This window comes from Dermacentor silvarum, chromosome 9 (genome assembly GCF_013339745.2).
Source record: "Dermacentor silvarum isolate Dsil-2018 chromosome 9, BIME_Dsil_1.4, whole genome shotgun sequence".
NCBI classification, from domain to species: Eukaryota; Metazoa; Arthropoda; class Arachnida; order Ixodida; family Ixodidae; genus Dermacentor; species Dermacentor silvarum.
The window spans coordinates 19,097,805-19,120,155 of NC_051162.1; the positions used below are offsets into that span (position 1 = coordinate 19,097,805).

At 46.8% G+C, this 22,351-nt stretch overlaps 1 protein-coding gene across 1 annotated transcript in view; it reads left to right on the forward strand.

Annotated features, from left to right (window-relative positions):
• LOC119463464 (uncharacterized) overlaps positions 1-22,351 on the forward strand; it is a 43,117-nt gene that overhangs the window by 15,179 nt on the left and 5,587 nt on the right. Inside the window, exons 2-3 of the mRNA XM_037724304.2 lie at positions 8,626-8,893; positions 21,355-21,835. Coding sequence (XP_037580232.1) covers positions 8,626-8,893; positions 21,355-21,835 — 749 coding nt within the window. The remainder of the gene's footprint in view (positions 1-8,625; positions 8,894-21,354; positions 21,836-22,351) is intronic.

A 22,351-nucleotide genomic window follows, 5' to 3' on the forward strand; every position in this document is an offset into this window, starting at 1 on the left:
TGGCATTGTGCGGTCAATATGGGAATGTTTATCAAGAGCTAGAGATCTTGCCGGCTTACAGCTGCTCTTGGTATGCCACATAGTATTTCTCTACTTACGTCAGCGAATCTACGTCCATATAGCTTCCCATAAAATTCATGACTGGAGAGAGAGAGAGAGAGAGAGAGAATAAACTTTATGCAAACGGAATGTCAGCCGCACTGATGAAGGCAAGGTAATGCTTATAGTGGTTCGAGTGTCCAATGAAACGGGATATTTTTACAGGCGCGACACTTGGGCACGGCTATTGGGGCTATATGTATTGAGATAAACTAAGCGATGCTTCAGGGATATATTTGTGCCAATGCGATTGGGGCAAATGTCGTTCTATGATCGATTACTTCATCAGCGTGACGAGAGCTGTCGAGTTCTGGAGACGCTTGCCTAGTGGAGGGGCTAGCATGCTACCCTAGATGATAAGTATGGGAAACGAAATAATACACAAAATGCACGTCACGTATAACATAGACAAAACATATCACACCGCGCAATATACAAGCGAATTAAAATATCCCGTTCGGCTCAGGCACAATTGCCGGGCGACTGGCCGCTCGAGGCACTTTGCCTGCATTCGCGGGGCTACTTTCATGCTCGAAAAAATACTTTTATGTATCATGTGTTGATCAACAGAAAGCTGTATCGGGAGATTTTCATGTTGCTCTACAATTTTCTCATTGACATCTTTATGTAATTATATTATTTTAGAAGTTTATTAATTAATTAGGACTGATTATGTAATTAGGCGGAATGCAATAATGTATCTTAGTATCTCTAAGCGACAGAAAATAACATAACCTTGGTTATGTCTAGATACGTGGCATTTGCATATTTATAAATGTTGTATAAAGTTGGGACACTCTGTATGTGCATACAACATTAGCAGAACAACAGCAAGATATGATGCCCAAAACCTTAAGCATGAATGCATGACTGCCTTATCACTTTATCATAATTTACAGGTGCTAGTCAGGTACCTAAACTCAACATCACTCACAGCGATTGATGGCAGGCTAACACATCCATGAAGCGTCGGCTACATTTCTTCGCAGACGATGTCTCCAATTGATGCAACCTTGGGTGGCGACACTGGAAACATCCTTCGTAGTTATTCGTGCACAACTGTTCGCATCGTCTCCCGCATGTGGTTGGAGCAGAGTGCTCGAAGTTCGGCGCAACCAGGCATCGAGCGTCGATTTATTGTCTCTTGCGCATTTCCAGTGTTTTCTCGGTAGTCGTAGTGCTGCGCTCTTGGGCGGGTTGCGCCCAATTCGGCGAAGAGTTCTTGCTTTACACCTCGAATGAGGAAACTGACTTTCTTCTAATGGGACGTTTCAGGGTCGGTGTAATAAGGGAGAAAATCGAGAACGTGTCTTCTCTTTTGTACAGACAGCGATGTTCTCGTTAGCTAACTGCACTCGCGTTTCCAGTCGAACTTTGGCCCTTTCTCTTCGGACGACGCATGTAAAGGTCTTAAGAAAACTGCTTCGAAACAGTGCCTACGTGGTTAAAGTACTATTACAATTGTCAAACCAAGTCCTGGCGGCGATTTCCAAGGTGAAGTATTCGTGGCGCAACTTGTTCTCACAAACTAGTCGCTAAAATTCGTGAGTCCTTCAAACGTCTCTAACCAGCTTCTGGGATATTCCAACAATAATCCACGGAAAACAGTAATAGCTGTTTCGAATTCTGAATTAGATAATTGTTAATTCTGAATTTACTACATTATTTGAGCGTTCGGCCATTGTCTACCCATTTTCTCTAGTGAACGCACTTCCAAGTAATTTATATTAAATCCGCGCAGACCAGTACGCAGCAGCGCGTTTGTTCTATTTGAAAGATAAATTTAGGTTTTGATTTTCCGTTTCACTGTGCCCACTAAATATGAGGCCACTCGCGATAAAATTTGTAGCAGCAATTTACACTACAGCAGCAGTGAGGAATGTTATTTTGTAAACCTTGCCGGCTGCTATATAAATTGTGATAACGCAAAAGAACAATTAAAATGTATCGAAAGACAAAGAACAAGCTTTTAAGCCGTAGTAAACAGCTGAAGCGTGGAATAAGCGATACAAAGCTTTAGTTTTTGTCGCTTGTTTAACTTCGCCTTATTCTCTATACGAAATATAATTCGAGCCATCATTTCAACAGAATAGCCTTATTTCGGCTGTCCTCAAACGTTTTGCCACAGTAGTGAGCAATTCAGCTGTGACAGTCATTTCATGTGTCGTATCAATTCCTCTTGTGAATTTTACTTCATCATTGTTGCCTTTAAATCTAACCAAAAAATTGAATATCAAGGAAAGCATGGCCTAATTTCCTGTGCGAAAATGTGCCCCTTTAGCAGGTTTCCTATGCATGGCTTCAGAACGGCGCAGCAAGGAAGACGAAAAGACGAAAGAACACACGAACACAAGCGAACACAAGGTTTACCATGACAAGACCGTATCGCCGTGAACCCGTCTAACACATAACTACACATTGTAGGGCGAATACAATCACGAAGAAGACACACAAACCCACGTCACCGTATTTTCTTTGTGATTCAGCCTTCCCGCTACAGTGTGTCATCAAGTAAGTTCCAACCAGCCCTACAACACGTCCTCCTGTCTAACACACGATTATCTGCTTCACTAATGACATCGGTACCGTAGCGCACGTTTAAGAATTCCGTGAACCTGGCATGCTCTTTTTTTTTTTACCCAGCAGTTGTCCTTCTAATCGAAACGGACACATGATTGAACACCGGTCCCGCAGATGCAGACGCCAAAAGCAAGAATTGACTATACCACCTTATACATTTTACTCTGCTTATCAGTTGTATTTATGAGGCAGTTTAAACGAATGAGCGAGTTATCTCTAAAAGACGACTTTGCATGTCACGTAGGTGCTGCATGTTCGCGCCGCGAAAGGCGTGCATCGAATTTTTAGCCGCTGAAGGCTACCGTGGCTGTTTGCCCCCGTCTTCGTAGAGATCGCGGAAGGATATTTTCACGCAGTCGTATAACAGGCAGCAGCAGAAGAGTTAACCTGCAGAACCGAGCTACCAGACAGACAAAGAACTTTATTAAATAGGTCCTGAGAAACCCTGCCCTAGGGCAGAGCTGCGGGCCGCTCCCACGTGGGGACGGGTATGCCGAGCCTAACCGCCGCATCGTGGGCTCTCTGGACAGCCCAAGTTTGTCGTGACAGTTCTGAGCTCTGGATGGCAGAGCTCCATTCTTTTTCCGTGATGCGATTGGGCCCCTGTAACGAGGGGCATCGCCAGAGCATGTGTTCTAGATTGCTAACAGCCGCACAGTCGGGGCAACTAGAGCTAAAAGCCTCTGGAGTGATTGAATGAAAAAGGGCCAGGTTGGGATAGGACTTGGTCTGAAGCATGCCTAAGTGGCCGATAGAGGTCTAGCCAGTTTTCTATGAGGTGGAGGATAAGTCCTCCTACCCAGATGATAGTGCTTAGTGATTTCGTTGAAAGTAATGAGAGTGTCCCGAAACTCGAGAACCCCGGCCTCTGAGCTCGCCCCTCCTCTCGCGCGGTGGGTTAGTGCGCGCGCTTGGGAGTGGGCAATGTCATTGAGATTGGGCAAGGAGTCAAGCTGGGGGCCGAGGTGCGCCGGAAACCACGTGATGGTGTGCGTAGAGATGATCTTGTTCTTGAGAATATTGTGAGCCTCCTCAGCAATGGACCCTGAAGCGAAAGCCCTGACTGCCGATCTCGAATCAGTGAAGATTTGTTTTGCTGCTGTCTAGGAGTGCCATAGCAATCAGTTTTTTATTATTATTCTCAAAGCGCTCTCCTAATTCAGGTGTTCACAGAAGTCATATTTCGCAAAGAAGAAAACAAATTTCACACTAATGTAACTGTTTTCCTGTGTACTGACAGAATAAGTTCCCCGGCCCTCCAATTATCATGCTCTTTTCGGTAAAAAAAAACTGAGTAATATTAACCGCACGTGCCGTCTCCAATCGGTGCTGGTATGCCGATAACGGCAGCTATCGTCATACTTAAAAGGAAGAGATCGAGACACCGACCAAAAAGGTTTGAATATATTTAAAAATACATTAACGTTTCGGCTCCCCCACCGGAGCCTTGTTCCCAATGAAACATATGTGGCAGGGCTTGCGCCCTTTTAAATATATGTAAAAATACATTAAAGTATCTGCGCAAGCTCTGCCGCATGTTTCATTGCGAACGAGGCTCCCGTGGGAGAGCCGAAACGTTAATGTATTTTTAAATATATTCAAACCTTTTTGGTCGGTGTCTCGATCTCTTCCTTTTAAGCATGCATCATCCCGACCAGACGGGTTTCCGTCATACTCTCAACTTCAGCTATCGTCATGCATGCTCCACAAGCTACTCTTGTGATCGGTCCGCATGATAACAGGTACAAGTTGCGGAAGCATACAAAACGATGATACCTTGCTGTCATTTGGGCGAGTAGTCTCTTAAAATTCAGGCATTCTTTAAGGCGGCTGTTAAGACGTGTGAGCTGAAGACATTGGCGCCTCATAAATAAGAGCGCATCAAGATTGCAGAGAGAGGGGGGTGGGGAGTATTTCAGATGATGTAGAGGAAGAAGGCATTAGCGAGAAGCCCTGTCTTCCAAGCTGCACTCCAGGGCAGTGGTAGTGCAGTCATACACAGCACGCAGTGAGGAGATAACACAGAGAAGCCACCGCGGATTTCCACCTTTAATAAATACAGTTACCGGCTGTGGGTCTCGCCTTAGGCAATAATGGCTGTCGTAGACACATACGCCGCATAGTTTCCTGCTTACTATTTTTGCAGTTGTCGTACTCTAAGTCACCCGAACGTGTTACAGAGTGGACAGGAAAGAACAGAGATTAGTATTAGCAGCTATCTTTCAGTTCTTCGAGTTAGGCATGACAGTGATGGAGGTGGGGAGGTGGTTCCAGTCTTCGGAGGTTCTTAGTACAAATGAGTCTGGGTAAAGTTTTGTGTGACAAAGGGCTACACCAACTTTTTTGGGAACGATCAATGCGAGATGATAAGTACGATGGCTGATGGAGCAACTCTTCCTTATGTATCTGACCGAAGTAAAATATTTGATCGACGAGGCACAGTCGAGGACACTTTCGGCGCAGAGCAAGGTTTTGTACATCAAGCGATAGTTTCATTGAAGAAACTCTAGAATAGCGACCGTAGTTAGAAAGAATAAACCGGGTGCTGCGATTCTGGACGTACCCTAACCCAAACCGATTCCCGGTGTACCCTGAAGGGTACGTACATGATTCTATAAGGTACCCTAAAAGGTATTCTAAATCCCAAATTCAGCAGGTATACTCAAGTTTGGGAGTGATCAAGGTCTTGTAAAGTTTAATCTTTACGGGAGTAGCGGCGATTGAGAAGTTGAATTGAATTCTGGAATTTTACGTGCAAATAGGCCCGATCTAATTATTAGGCCCGCCATCCTGGGTAACTCCGGTTTAATTTTGACATCCTGGGGTTCCTTAACGTGCACCCTTTGCACCGGGCACGGTAGTTTCTACATTTCGTGCCCCATAGAAATGTGACCGCCGCGGCCGGGATTTGACTGCGCGACCTCGGGCTTAGGGCTTGGGAAGGTTCGTCACCAGCACGGTGTAAGACATACTCTTTATGTGAGGACACTCGCGAGACGCAATCAACCAGAGAAAGTAGCAATGGCGCGCGCCGATCGGCTCGGTGACGGCAGCGGATACCTATCGGTGGTACGACGCAACTTCAACACAGAAAACTTTTCATTGGTTTAATCTCCCGTTGGTATAGCAACCGGCGCTTCGCGGGAAATCCGAAATGATTGAGTGAAGCGCGGAAGTAGGTCACCGGGGAGATTGTAGAACGTGGGGGAGAGGGAATGCGCGCGTTCCTTGTACGCGTAAGCTCTCGCCTGCGTTCTAACTGAAGTTGTGTCGTTCCACCGATAGGTGTCCGCTGCCGTCACCGGCCAGATAGACGCGCGCCATTGCTGCTTTATGTGGTCGATCGCGTTTAGAAAGCAAGCCGAGAAGTGCCCCCACCTAAAGAGTATAAATCTTACACGAGTATATATCTTACACCGTAGTCACCAGAATCCTAGAATGCGATTAGCGCTTCTTGTGTCATAATTAACTTGCAAAGCAAAGGATATATTTTGGTTTTAATGCCAGTACTACATTTCAAAGAAATAGCAGATGTTATGGCTGTGTTATTAAGATTCTTATCAGCAGCAGTAGCTGTAAGGCGGTTAAGAAAGGAGCATGCTTTTACATTTGTTAATACTACGTGTCATTGGGTAATTGGGACGCCTGCGGGAAATGCTATAAAGGTCAATCTCTACTACTACGGTCAAGGGTGCTATAATTTATGCAGGTATATTGCACAATCTGTAGCAAACAATTTTACAGAATAGACCTAGGTAGGGAAATCCTTTATGTATATCAAAAAGAGTAACGGTCCTAAAACGGACCCCACAAGGCACCTCCGAGGTCACTGGAGCAAAAGAAGAACCATAACTGTTTGCTGAAACATATTGCAAGCGGCGAACGGTGGTCCTAACGCCTACTGGAGCTGCCAGTAGAATGACTGAGCCAGTGCATGCATTTGCCTAAACTTTGTGATTCTGTCTCCAAACAGCTTTGCGGCATACCGCAACAAAACTTGCTGATAGGCAAGCTTTGCTAGTTGGTTGTTGGTAGCTGATATTGCTAGTTGGCTCCCCACAAGCTTTATAAAAAAATTATTGCGCCACACTGACGAAGACAAGCGAACAGTGACACAGACTACGCACGTCTTTAAAAAAAATTATTTCAGTCAGGCTCGGCATTAAATGCAAATTTCCACTAATACGCAATAAGGCAGCGCTCATGCAAAATAAAAAGAAACTGAAAATTCACAATTTGATTCCCTTACTTGAAGAAGCCGCACAAGAAACTCTCCTCCCGACCTAACAACGGAACTTACCTATCACTCACGTATGCATTGCCTTCAGAGGCGATATAAAACGCAAACATTGTTTATCTGGCAGTTGATTTCTTCCATGCTCATTTTCGCCACATTATGGAGGTAGAAATGCGACAATTTGCAGTAATTATGCATGTGCGGAGAGACCCACTACGATGACGTGTTTAGAAAGTGGTGGTCGCTTGGAAATTAAGCAAGGTAGAGAGCTAAATATAAGGCTACAATGTAGGGCGAAGTCACTTTGGTCAGTACGGCTATAGTCTCGTTAAAAAAAAACAAGAAAAAAAATCGGGGTAGCTTGCACTAGTGGCGAAAGGCTAAAGACACAGCGGAGCTGATCGGTTCCTAGCTGGTCCTTGCTATACGAAGTGATGCTAAGTTAAACGACGCATTTCCTCGTGGTCCGTGGCATCGGGGAACACCTCGAGAAGCACTTGCAGTCCGAGCACACGTAGGGGAAGTGGGGCGAAAGCTGTGCACAGTGTACGGGTGGCGCGCAGCAGACGACACGCCTAGATGACGCAGCTGGTAAGAGCTCGGCCGAGCCGCCGCAGAGGCCCCTGCTGCAGTCACTGACACCGCGAGCGTTCGGCGCGATTAAATGCGGGGAAACGGAGAAGCGCGGATGGCGTCGGCAGCACCTCTGCGCATTGCCTCGTTGGTGCTGCTACAATTTGTTTCTCTCTGTCTCTCTCTCTCTCTCTCTCTCGCTTTCTTTCATTTTCTCTTTCTCTCTCTCGCGCACTCTCTCTCACTCTCATTTTCTATTTCTCTCTCCCGAGCATAGCGCGGGACGCTCCGCGTTATGGTTGCTTCTCGCTCCCGAGGATAGAGCGCGACGCTCCGCGAGGTGGTTGCTAGGCAACGCATTGCCAGGCGGCACACATTGCGGCCGGCTTAAACAGCTCCGCTGTTAAAAGAAGCCTTCGTTGCCAAGCACCCAATTTACTCTAACAAGCAACGAAATACGAGCTACTGCAAATTTGATGTGACTAAAAGCATTTACGTTGTTGTTGTTGCTTATGTTGTTGCCAGCACCGACGAATAGTAACACGGCCATCATGCTAGATAGAATAATAATAATAATAATAATAATAATAATAATAATAATAATAATAATAATAATAATATCACTACTACTGCTGCTACTGATAATAGTAGTAACAATGGTAATAGTAATAATTAAATTTTTTAGGAAGACAGATGAAGCGAGTAAAGAGTGAAGTCGTTCCCAGCATTGCTAACTTTACAGTGTCACTATACCCAATGTAGAAGCACCAAAGGAAAGCAGGACGGGGACATCGCCAAGCTTCCTTATATAGACATCCACGAACCTTATTACTAAAGTAAAACTTTCGACCAGCGAGCAGGAAGTCATTTGTTGTTTTCTCTCCACTGCATTGCATGCACAAAGGGGATACCACCCGAACCGTGCACGTGCAGATAGAAATTCAGTGGCATTAGTTACACCTGTCGTGAACACGTGCATGATTGTGGCCATACCTCGCATTGCCTTACTTTAGAATTGTCAAAATTCATCATTTCTTTCAGAACAATCATCGTGCTTTGATTGCTGGGAGGCTGATTTTCTATTTTATCAGATCCGGCCTATAAGCGGGTAACATGAATCGATGCCGGCTATTCAGGCGAGAAAGAAGAAGACGACGACCCGAGGGCAGGGAGTGCTAAATTCGAGCGTTCATTGTCCGGTGCAAAATTCGCCGCCCCACTGGAGATGAACCGCCTGAGCCGAGCTCGCAAGCACGCCGAGCGCGGAGCGTACCTGGAGATCGTGTCTAACGATCACGCAGCCGCCCTGGCCCATTACACGCAGGCCGCCATGCACCTGGAGAACGCGCTGGAGATCATCCTCTGCCGCATGCGCGCGTACGCTGCCAAGCTCGGGACGCTCAGGTGAGCCCGGCTGTGGGCGGCATGTGGATAAATATGCGAGCTATGCCTCTGCGGCCGCGAGTAATGAACTCTTCCGGGCTTGATTCCCACAGTCGTCAAACCCCGCTTCCCGTCAGCGTCCCGACATAGGTGTCTCTCGTGACACAGCGTTCCATCTCTGGTTTGTTCTAAAGAACTGCCCGCCTGTGACTTTGGCCTATGTTCCAAACGTCGCCGGGATTCCATTTTTGAGGTTCACGGGATAGAAAACGCTGTCTCACGATAAATAACGGTGCCATGACGGTGACGGGACGGGTCATTTGGCGGCTGTGGGAATCCATTCTAACACTGTATCAAGCACAGTTGCGCAATGCAAGCTCGTGTTAGTGACAGATCATTTTTAGAAGAAAGCATTGAACACTGGAGTCATAAGTCGTCTTTGCAGGATGCTAGGAACGGCCTGGCATACCCGGTTTGAAGAAAGCGCGTAATGTGTGCAGGAACTGAAACAGTTTCACGAAGAAACGCCGGGTGTATTTTTGTGTCTGTTTTTCTTCGTATAAGCATTCATGTACACCTTGGCACCTAAGCAAGAACTCGCCCAACAACAAGCTTTTTAGGCTACGAAAGCTTTATTAGAATTCTTAAGAACAACACTCCTGCAAAAGCGACCTTGGCGCTTGGTAGTGGTAACTGTTCTGCTCTGCTGGGAAATGCTATATGATCGTGTGCACTTCCTCTGCCTCCCTCTCCAGTTCCTTCTTATATTTTAGCCTTGCTTTTCGCCTAGCGTAGGGCAGCAAACCCATTTTTTATTTGTCCTGGCTAACCTATCTGCCTTCTTTCCATATTTCATATTTTTTTCGGTTTGGCTGCGGCACATCATCATCATCATCATCATCAGCCTATTTTATGCCAACTGCAGGACGAAGGCCTCTCCCTGCGATCTCCAATTACCCCTGTCTTGCGCTAGCGTATTCCAACGTGCGCCTGCAAATTTCCTAACTTCATCATCCCATCTGGTTTTCTGCCGACATCGACTGCGCTTCCCTTCTCTTGGTATCCATTCTATAACCCTAATGGTCCACCGGTTATCCATCCTACGCATTACATGGCCTGCCCAGCTCCATTTCTTCCGCTTAATGTCAACTAGAATATCGGCTATCCCCGTTTGTTCTCTGATCCACACCGCTCTCTTTCTGTCTCTTAACGTTAGTCCTAAGAGTTTTCGTTCCATCGCTCTTTGTGAGGTCCTTAACTTGTTCTCTTTGTTAACCTCCAAGTTTCTGCCCCATATGTTAGCACCGGTAGAATGCAATGATTGTACACTTTTCTGTTCAACGACAGTGGTAAGCTCCCAGTTAGGATTTGGCAATGCCGGCCGTATGCACTCCAACCCAATTTTATTCTTCTGTAAATTTCTTTCTCGTGATCAAGGTCTCCTGTGAGTTTTTGGCTTAGATAAACGCACTCCTTCACAGACTCAAGAGGCTGACTGGCGATCCTGAATTCTTGTTCCCTTGCCAGGCTATTGAACATTATCTTTGTCTTCTGCATATTAATCTTCAACCCCACTCTTACACTTTCTCGGTTAAGGTCCTCAATCATTTGCTGTAATTCGTCTCCATTGTTGCTGAATAGGACAATGTCATCAGCAAATCGGAGGTTGCTGAGATATTCACCGTTGATCCTCACTCCTAAGCTTTCCCAGTCTAAGAGCTTGAATACTTCTTCTAGGCATGCAGTGAATAGCATTGGACAGATTGTGTCTCCTTGCCTGACCCCTTTCTTGATAGGTAACTTTCTGTTTTTCTTGTGGAGAACCAAGGTAGCTGTGGAATCCTTGTAGATGTTTGCTAAGATATTCACGTATGCCTCTTGTATTCCTTGATTACGCAATGCCTCTATGACTGCTGGTATCTCTACTGAATCAAATGCCTTTTCATAATCTATGAAAGCCATATAGAGAGGTTGATTGTATTCCGCAGATTTCTCGATTACCTGATTGATGACATGGATATGATCCATCGTAGAATATCCATCCCTTCCTGAAGCCAGCCTGTTTTCTTGGTTGGCTGAAGTCAAGTGTTGCCCTGATTCTATTACAAATTATCTTGGTGAATATTTTATACAATACTGAAAGCAAGCTAATGGGTCTATAATTCTTCAATTCTTTAACGTCTCCCTTCTTATGGATTAGTATAATGTTGGCTGCGGCACATAAGTACGACTTAATCGCAACACAGAGAACACACGGACGGTGGTGTACAAGCGCCACTAATCCGCTTACGTGCAGTATTTTTTCCAAAGGTTGCGTCTGACTGAAACGACGGACCGGCAAGTATATGCTGGTACTACTAATTATACTGTGCTCTATGCATACTTTCACATGTACCTAAGGTCCCGAATTTGGCAGTATTGATGCCATGGAGTAGGATATAAGGGATTACTGACGGGTGGCATTCTCCTAAGGTCACGTGCTACAAGGCGCCTGCTTGTAATAGGACGTAGAGCACTGCACGGGCTCGGGCTTACCCGAAAGCCCGGGCCCGGCCCGGCCCGTGGGCCGGGCCGGGCCGGGTAGAGCAGTTTTTTCACGGGCTCGGGCCGGGCTCGGGCACGGCGTGTGCTTTTTGACCCGGGCCCGGGCCGGGCTCGGGTTTTTTGACGCGGGCTCGGGTTTTCTGCGAGTTATTCTCGGGCTTCTCAACCCTGAAAAACATGTATTTTTCGGTGTCGGGCCGGGTTCGGGCCGGTTTCGAGCGGGGCTCGGGCCGGGCTCGGGCTTAAGTTAAAGGGGTGGCGGGCCGGGCCGGGCGGGTAACGTAGATTATTTCCGGGCCCGGGCCGGGCCCGGGTCTCGCCATAAAAGTTTTGATCGGGCTCGGGCGGGCCGCCCAATGTAAAAACGGGCCCTGGCCCGGGCCGCAAAAATCGGCCCGTGCAGTGCTCTAATAGGACGTTCCACATTTGCGGCCTTGGTAGAGTTGGCCAGATATCTAAGGGATAATCCTTTACGGATACCCAAATACTAAATGGGTTGAACGAAGGTGACGCCACTGTAGACTAATTGGCAAAGAACCGCAAGTGTAATGCGTGATTTTTGGTCGAGGCGCCCAAGTGCAGAACTAGTGTTCCTCTTTTCCCTTGTAGATATTCTAAGAAGTCATTTCAAGTGGACATGCCAAGCAAGCTCACTGGCTACAATTAGTATATTGCAATCGGTGCCGTACAGTAATTAGAAGCTTGATTAGCAAATGTGGCAAATAGTTGGGCAGATTGATTTTTGAGCTAAGAATATCCGCCTTTCAGAGTAATTCAGCTGAATTGGGGGCATTGTGCTGCATGCCACGTGTGATTTGTGGAAATGTTTTTAACTATTAAAAAAGCACCATATGAATGAACGCGACTCAAACATTGACGAAATTCGATTTCACAAATCTCCACCCACCGTTTTACCCAGTGGCTATGGCCTTGTACTGCTAAGCTCCAGGTTACGAGTTCAGTGCATGCCGTGGCGGCAATCTTTCGATGGGGGAAATGCATAAACACTCATGTGTCATGCATTGAATGCACCTTATACAACCCCAGGTGGTGCAAAGCAATCGAACGAGCCATACTATGGCGTGTCTCAAATTTATATCGGGGTTTGGATACATAATACTCTAGAACGTTGTTAATTATGTTGCATCGGCATCATTTGTGCTAAAGCAAAATTTCAATTTCGGCACGTGGGTTATCTTCTGCCATGAGAACAGATTGAACGCGACGAAAGACGGGAGAGCGGATATAAAGCCTAAGATAGTGTCGATATCCAACTAATTTCATGAGGAGAACCACACACTGCATATTTATAAGATGAAGTCAAGAGTGTGCCGAAATCTCTTCTGGCGGGGAAAAATCATGACGAACACAAATCAGACATAGGAAGAATTATCAAAGTCAGGGCCTCTTCAGGAAATCTGTGCTCACTACGTGAGCGCGGCTGATGCGATGGCGCTTACTATCCTCGTCAGGAGCTGGAACCACGCTTCTCAACGCGAAAAATGAGTAAATAAATAAAGTTAAGCAGGAAACATTTTTATCAAGGTAAGCGCAAAACGTTTATTGGAGCTAGTGTGAAGCGTAATTTAAAGCATCCAACTGACTTTCACAGTTTGGGTAACTTAAATGGGCTTTATTTGCCGATCTCCAAAGAAGCGCGCGAGATCTGAAAAAGTATTATATGACGAGGCGCTTTCGTGCAGCGAGTTACTGCCTTCAAACATAATATTGCGAACGAATGATCGCCTAAGCACGCTTCATGTTTGCCGTGACATTATATGACGAGGCGCTTTCGTGCAGCGAGTTACTGCCTTCAAACATAATATTGCGAACGAATGATCGCCTAAGCACGCTTCATGTTTGCCGTGACATACGGTGAAGGGAGCGAACCTGTCATTCAGTTTTGGTAACATGTTTCTTGCTGATGTGATGGCGGGCCATGCCAGATATGGAAACATTGTGTATTGCAACTCATGAAGCTGCTAGCGTGTTCGTCGCTCATAATCTCTAGAGAAGACAAGGAGGCTGGTACGGTGGGTGGGGTTGCGTCCGAGACAATCCGACGCCGTGCATGAAAACCAACGCCTGGTAACCACCTTTCTTGATTGCACCTATACACACTTTCAGTCAGCGTGTACCACAGAATATTCATGCGGACAAGTTATTGTCACTTGTTTAATGGCAATAACTTCGCTGCATGAAGAGCGTAGTCACGTGAAAATTTTAAAGTTGTGCGGGCTTTCTTTCATGTTTCGAAAATTATATACCCGCCGTGGTTGCTCAGTGGCTATGGTGTTGGGCTGCTGAGCACGAGGTCGCGGGATCGAATCCCGGCCACGGCGGCCGCATTTCGATGGGGGCGAAATGCGAAAACACCCGTGTACATAGATTTAGGTGCACGTTAAAGAACCCCTGGTGGTCCAAATTTCCGGAGTCCCCCACTACGGCGTGCCCCATAATCAGAACTGGTTTTGGCACGTAAAACCCCATTATTAAAAAAATTATGTATTACAACAACTATGTTCATGGGAATAAATGACTGGATGTTTTGTTTAAATAATAGTCACCAACCACTAAAATTAATGTATTGCGTTACAGTTAGAATGAAGTTTAAAACGTACTTTGTTTTTTATCCATTTTCATTTCTAATAATTTATCATTTCTTTAATTCAATTAGTACAAGTAATTTCCTTTATGTTGTCTTTGGTGTCAATGTTTGTGATTTTATGATTTGAATAATTAAATTCGGGCCCCTCGGTTTCCTTTCTTCTTGTTCATTACAACATAATTGGCGTCTCGAATCCAGCAACATTGATGCCTTCTCATAGCATGCGTGGGTTTATTGACCAGTTGACCAAAAAGATCACGTATTCGTGACGCCTGCGGCAGCAAGGATGTTCCACGTCCGCCGCCAAGGTTTGTGAGTAGTGGCTCTGCCTAACACTCCCAGCGTTAGGTCTTGTGATAAAAACATAACAACCCCACAAAGTAGTTGGGAGAACGCCGCCACAGTTGCTGAATTGGTAAGAGTATCGCACGCGTAATGCGAAGACATGGGATAGTTCGCCAACTGTGGCATGTTAAGTCGGTTTTTTCATCCATCTTCACTTCCATTTACTTAACATTTCTTTAATTGAATTAGTAAATACAAGTAATTTCCCCTATGTTGTCCTTGGTGTCATTGTTTGTTGCCTTACGACATGATTATTAAAAATCGTGCCCCTCGGTTCCCTTTCTTCTCGTTTGTTATTTGTAGTCACTTAAGCTGATCGAAAAAAATCACCGACGATTATCATACTCCCTAATGCAACGCGAAATTTGAGCAAATCTCTATACGTGTTTTTATTTCGTGATATATTCAGGCATCGCACTGATTCCGCACCTAGTGGCACAGCCATGACGCGCGGCCCTATATAGATAAGCAGGCCACACCGGGCGGGAAGCTTATGTACCCGTAACCTTTACCGAGAAACGCTTGCGGCGGACGCTATTCACGAATGCGAGCTTTCTGGTTCTTTATTCCCGCGCACGGCTGATGCGTGGACGTGAGCCTGGTGGTGCTTCAAGGCGGCTTCCCCCGCTTTCCTCCTCACGCTCTCTTCGCTCTCACAGCCTCTCATCTGCCGCTGCGCTTCGGGCTCTCTCTTTCACCCTTCGCTGTGCTCATTCGCTCGGTTACGCCGTCGAGGTACTCCTACGCTCAACGCAGGAATGGGCGCTCAAGAGCTGCGCTCTAAAAATACCAAAATATCTCTACGCGGTGTCGAGCGAATATAGGGCACGGAAGAGGACAGAGAATACGCTGATACGGCACTCGTTCACGTCACTTTGAAGTATTGCGTGCCTTGTTCTGCGCTACGCACCACCTGCTGCAGGTCCAACTAGACCATCGTTTTCTCCATAACATGCTACTCAACAGGGCACTCAGCAAGGCCAATTTGGTAGCATTTGTGCACCGCACATGTGATTTGTTTGGATATTGAAGGTTCAAGGAAGATAGCTGGAACACATTGTGTACGGAAATGTAAAACACATGGGAACCAGAACGAACACAGCCCCAGGGGCGCGCAATGCAAGGCTCCGTTAACTCTAGCGGCAATATTCCGTCCATTGGTTCTTGCTCTTTCATGATGTGCACTAAAATTACCTATTTAAGAAAACTGACTAAATTTTATGCAGTGAAGAAAAATTCGCCAGCCCTTCCCCTGTGAAGAATATGCGGGTAAGCGAAGCTTATCTTGTGAATATGTGACCTTCGTGGTGATTTTCTATCTTTCTCTCTCACTTTCTTTCTTTTTCTTTCTCTCTGTCTATCTTTCTTTCTCTATCTTCTTTCTCTATCTCCTTCTTTTTCTTTCTTTCTCTCTTTGTCTCTCTTTCTTGCTCTTTAACTCTTTCCTTCTCTCTTTCTCCCTCTCTCTTTCATTTTGTACCTTGTATGTGCGTTTGCAATGTGTCTTTTTATTACCAATGAGAAAGGGGCAAACTCAGTGTACTGTAGTCATGGGTGACTTCAATGCAAAAGTGGGGGGAAATCAGGCTGGTGAGCAAGCAATTGGCAAATACGGCATCGATTCTAGGAACACTAGAGGAGAGAGGTTGGTAGAATTCGCGGAAAGAAATAGGCTCAGAATAATGAATACCTTCTTCAGGAAGTGCAGCAACAGGAAGTTAACCTGAAAAAGCGCTAATGGAGAAACATGGAATGATATAGATTTCATACTCTCGGCCGATCCCAGCAGAGTGCAGGATTCAAAAGTGTTAGGAATGGTAAAGTGCAGTGACCATAGATTAGTGAGGTCTAGGATTTCTCTCAATTTGAAGAGAGAAATAATAAAGTAAGTCAAGAAGAAACAGGCCAACCTAGACGCAGTAAGGTTATAGCAGACCAATTCAGGCAGGTGCTCGCAAACAAATATCCAGCTTTAGAGCAGGAAGATGAAGACAACATAGAGGTAATGAATGAAACCGTAACTAGGCTGATCCCAGAAGCAGCAATTGATGTGGAAGGTAAGGCACCAAGGCAACCAGTAGGTAAGCTCTCCAAAGTAACAAAAGACCTAATAAAGAAACGGCAAAAAATGAAAGTTGCAAACTCGAGAGCACATAGGATTCGCTAAACTGTCAAAAATGATCAACAAGAATAAAGGAAGGAATATTCGAAAATATAACATGGAAAAGATTGAGGAAGCAGTAAATAAGATACGGACGCAGCATGAAATCAGTGAGAAGAAAACTTGGCATAGCACAAGGCAAGATGTATGCACAGAACGATAAGCAGAGAAATATCATCAGCAATTTCGACGACACAGTAAAAGCAACGGAAGAATTCCATACTGGCCTGTACAGTTCCCAGAGCAGCCAAGCGGCTTTCATTCGAAGTGGTGATGAACAGGATACAGAGGCTCCTCTTATAACTAGCGATGAAGGCACTGATTGAGACTTTGTAAGACATGACCAGGGGAAAAGCTGCTGGAGAAGATGGAATAACAGTCTATTTAATCAAAGTTGGAGGAGATATCATGCTTGAAATGCTTGCAGGCCCTTTATATATAATGCCTCACGACTTCAAGTGTACCAGAAAGCTGGAAGAATGCCAACGTTATACTCATTCATTAGAAGGGAGGTGTTAAAGAAGTGAAGAATTATACACCCATTAGCTTGCTTTCACGATTGTATAAAATATTCACCAAGATAATTTACAACAGAATCAGGGCAACACTTCACTTCAGCCAACCAAGAGAATAGGCTGGCTTCAGAAAGGTATATTATATGACGGATCCTATCGATGTCATCAATCAGGTAATAGAGAAATCTGCGGAGTATAATCAACCTCTCTATATGGCTTTCATAGATTATGAAAAAGCATTCGATTCAGTAGAGATACCAGCAGTCATAGAGGCATTAGCGTAATCAAGGAGTATACAGGAGGCATACGTGAGTATCTTGGCCAATATCTACAAGGATTGCACAGCAACCTTGGTTCTCCACAAGAAAATTAGAAAGATACCTATCAAGAAAGCGGTCAGGCAAGGACACACAATCTCTCCAATGCTATTGACTACACGCTTAGAAGAAGTATTCAAGCTCTTGCACTGGGAAGGCTTACGAGTGAGGATCGATGGCGAATATCTCGGCAACCTTCGTTTTGCAGATGGCATTGTCCTATTCAGCAAGAATGGGGACGAATTACAGCAAATGATTGAGGACCTTAATCGAGAAAGTGTAAGAATTGGGTTGAAGATGAATATGCAGAAGACAAAGATAATGTTCAATAGCCTGGCAAGGGAACAAGAATTCAGGATCGCCAGTCAGCCTCTTGAGTCTGTAAAGGAGTGCGTTTATCTAAGCCAAAAACTCACAGGTGACCTTGATCACGAGAAAGCAATTTACAGAGGAATAAAGTTTGGCTGCATAAAATACGGCAGGCTTCGCCAAATCCTGACTGGGAGCTTACCACTGTCGTTGAAAAGAAAAGTGTACAATCATTGCATTCTACCGGTGCTCACATATGGGGCAGAAACTTTGAGGTTAACAAAGAAGCTATAGAACACGTTAAGGATCGCACCAAGAACGATGGAACGAAAAATGCCAGGCCTAACGTTAAGGGACAGGAAGAGAGCGGTGTGGATCAGAGAACAAACGCGATAACTGATATTCTAGTTGACATTAAGCGCAAAAAAAATGGAGCTGAGCAGGCCATGTAATGCCTAGGATGGATAATCGGTGGACCATTAGAGTTGCATAATGCATACAAAGAGAAGATAAGCGCAGTCTAGGACGACAGAAAACTAGGTGGGGTGATGAACTTAGGAAATTTCCATGCGCAAGTTGGAATCAGCTAGCGGAAGACAGGGGTAATTGGAGATCACATGGAGAGGCCTTTCGTCCTGCAGTGACACATAAATATAGGCTGATGATGATTATTATGTGCCTTTGAGCTTGGACCCTTTCTGCACAATCGCCAGGATCGGTCCACTTTTGAGCGTGACGCCACCACCACCACCGCTGACACTTGTCAGCCTATCAAGCCTTCGCTTAAAATTTCGCATCGGTTGCTGCAATTCATGATATCAGCGATTGCTGTCAGTGCAATCGAGCGAGAAGGAGAGCTAAGGCCACTGGACTCCTGGACTGAGGGAACCACCCACTGCAGAGCGGAGGAGCTACCTACGCTCGCGTGCTCTTTGAAATAAAGTTTATTCTCTCTCTCTCTCTCTCTCAGTGCTGACTAACAGAAGTGATAACTTGGTCCCGAATCGGCTCCTCATCTTTGCCCTGCGCGGATTTATTTACACCCGGCTGCGTGATCATGCTTTACCATTCGAGAACGTTTCCAATCACGGGGACCCAATGCTCAGTCCTTCCCCCTTCGGCAAACGCCAAGAAAAGCGGTGCCCTAATAAGGGGTATGACTAAACGCAGTCTCTGCTCGCCAATGTATCGATATATAACTTGTTAGCGCGCCACCCATAGAGGAGTGTAGGAGTGAATTGTGAGTATGAGGCTGTAAGCAAGCTCAACCATTGTTGCACTGCACGAATATTCCAGACGCGGATAGAAGAATACATTGGTCGCTATAAAAATGTCACAGTTTCGCCCTAAGGGCGAAACAATGAATGCGATAGCAACACAGCAATGTCATACGAAGTAAGGTGAGCGTCTTTGGTAGCAATATGAATTGTAGTAACCATGAGCTGATTAAGTAAGCAGGTGTGCTGCGGCGTAAGTAGACCGACATGGAGAGAGACTCGATGACCACGAGAAGGCGCCTGTGAAACGGTGGTGTTCATGAGAAGCGCTTCCCGTGGGCAGCGCGTGCGAAGGGACACACCTGTAGCGCTGCACTGCCGATCCGGGCAGCATTGCATGTGTAGCGTGCGTTGGAAAGTGTCGCCCGACCATTACTAACTGAATGAATAAGCGTGGTGTGAGCGCGCACAAACAAACATGAATAGATCACACTGACTGACTGCAGGCAACGACTGTCAAAACGCTGGCACCAAGCGCTTACGCCGCAGCAGTGGGCGCAGGTACGTGCGGTCTATCGGTTCAACGGAATCTGAGCGCCGAATGCACGGCGCATAAAGGTCAGAGCCGTATGGAGATAAGCGACGGTGCGAGCGAGCGACGAGCGCGGTTGTTGGCAGAGTAGAAATGCGCCCCCCCCTCCCCCCCCCTTCCCTCCGGCGCTGGCTTCCCGCCTCCTTGCTTGCGCGTGGGAGATTGAGTGCGTTCGCTCTCTGTGATAGCGTGCGTCCCCGCACGCTTCCGCTCGGCGCGCGGCGAAGATTTTATCTATAGGGAACCTCACGGCGACGGCGACCGCGACGGCGACGTCGATGGCAGAAATCCGGTTGAAGTGTCCATATAATTGCTATCGCAATAAAAAGAATCGCGTGATTGTGCACTTATGTGGAGTGTCTAACTGAGAGGCAAGCGGCAGAAGGCTGCGCGTGTTGGTATATGATGAAAGATTAGTCGCACAAAACGTAGAGCGGGCTGAGAATGCTGAGACACGCAGGCGCTTGTGTGTCTCGCTTGCTCTTTGTCCGTCTTGGTCTTGCAGAACTAATATTTCTGAAACAAGCTTCAATAGTCAGTAGATAGAACAGAACGCTTACTGTTTACGTGGAGGCACGAAAAGCGACTTCATCCACGCTGCCCTCACGCTCTCGGTAAGACTTTTACTAGAGCATCCTCCATGGCAAACAAATGAGCAACGGCAAACGCTGTCACGCCATCTCGTACATAAAAAAGCCGGCAGTTTCACACGAAAGACGAAGCATCGATTACGAAAGCAAATAACAGAAAGCCACACGAATTAAAGATAGTACTTTTATCGGCCCTATCAACTTGTAAATGTTCGCTTGCTAACTGAATTAACAAGCACGGTGTCAGCGCGCACAGCAAATATCAACAAATCACACTCGATGACCGCGGACACTCGCTGTGAAAATGCTGAGTAAGCGCGGCAGCAGCAGTCAGCGAATTGACCTTCGTCCCGCCGCTCGCATCAACGCGAACTAATCCGCGAAACACAGCACGCACAAAGCTATGAGCCGCCGACGCACCTGCTAGTAGATTGTAACACCAACGCAGATCGCTTTCAAGATACGGCCGCGCGACGGCGCGCAGCCGCCGCACACTGTAAGATAACTTACACCCTTAGAAGTGAAAAACTGTAAATGTGGTATATAATTCACACCCTAAGGGTGTGACTTATATAACACTCGTAGGGTGTGAGTTATAGACACATTTACACTACTTTTTCCCTTTTAAGGGCGTAAATTATTTTACAGTGCTTACGCAGTTGCAGCCAGAGTAAAACGCCGCCCCCTTCCTCCTCCCTCCCCTCCCCTCAGTGGCTCGCAACTTTGGATGCCTCGCACGTGACCGAAAACGGCGCACTTCCTGCGCGCTTTCCTCTCTATCGCGCGGGCGCGATCGCCGGCTCACCCTCGTACGCTTTCATTCGCACAGACAGTATAAGGCGCACGGCGATGATTATATCGCCCTTAGAATTTATACGGAACCTCACAGCGATGGCGACGCCGACGGCAGAAATGCGCCTGGAGTGTGCATACAATTGCTATCGCAATAAAACCATAACACATCCGCGGCATCCGTGGCGTCTTTTGTTATGCCTGACAGCGTCAGAATCAGCTGATCTCAGTAATGTCAACGCTGTGCTAAAGCTTTCTATGACGTGAAGCAGACAACGGTTAACAATTAATGAGTCCTTGTTTTTATGGCAAAGTGCAAAAACGACAGCCGCTGTTTCCGTTTCTCGAGTATGTGCGCCCGTTTTGCGTGAGTATGAGCTATGTATCAATGGTGGGCACTGGTAGGCATAAAAAAGAGCTGTATTTTCTGAACTCACACTCTTTTTCAGCGTTTCGGTTTACAGCGTCGTCACAGGTATTTACTTTCCGCAGTCCTCACGTGGCTTCGCCCGAGCGATGGGAGCGTATCTCTCTACCTCCCTGCCGCACCCGGGCCGTGGACAAGCGCTACGTCTGCGAGATGGACGGCCTGGTCGTTCTGGGCCGCCACTGCGGTCGCTGCGTTGACGTCGGCTTTCCGGACGTGCTGCGGCAGCTCTTGCAGTTCACGCAAATACCGAGCTTCGGTGGCTCCCAGGCGTCCCCTCGCGACAGGCACAAGTCGTGGCGAACCGTGCTCCTGTCGGGTCCCGCTGCCACCGGCAAGCACAGCCTAGCGAGAGCGCTGAGTAGCGGCATCCGCGTCTGCTCGGTGTCCTACGTGTACGTGCCGGAGTTGCTGCGCAAGCCGAAGCACAAGCTAGAGCTGGCCGTCAGGAGCATCTTCGACGTTACCGGATCGGTGGTGCCCACAGTGGTGATCCTGGACGGGGTGGACGAGATATGCAGGGTGGGAGCAGCGCACGCGTCCAAGGTATGTGCAGTGTGAACAAAAGCACCCGCTGGGTGGTTGAACATTGATGTTGACATTTGGGCGAATGGCACAGGTTCAATTTTAGAGCGAATGCTCTATTACGCCATGTCTCATAAGGTCATTCATCGCGTCGCCATGAGCTCGCGCTGCCGCAGCGCATGTGTGATAGGTGTGACGTCACGCTAAGTGATCCTCTGCGCAGAGGCGTTCTAGCTGCGCTCACTCGGAGCCATGCCGCGTCGGTAGCACGTAACTAGGCGAGGGCTTAACGGCTGCTTCGCCGGCGCATGGTCGCTCAATCTCGCCTTGGATTCCGCGCCATATGGACCGTCTGCGCTGTGCGCTTCAGCGCAAGCGACAGGCTGACTCCTGTCAGCCAGTAGATATAGCTAGACGGCAGGCTGCGAAATCTCACGCAAAGGAAAAGTTGGCTGCTCAAACACCGTAGCAAAGGGAGGCCAAACTAGCACGTTATATAGAAGCTTACCAAGCGCGGAACCCTGCAATAATGAAACA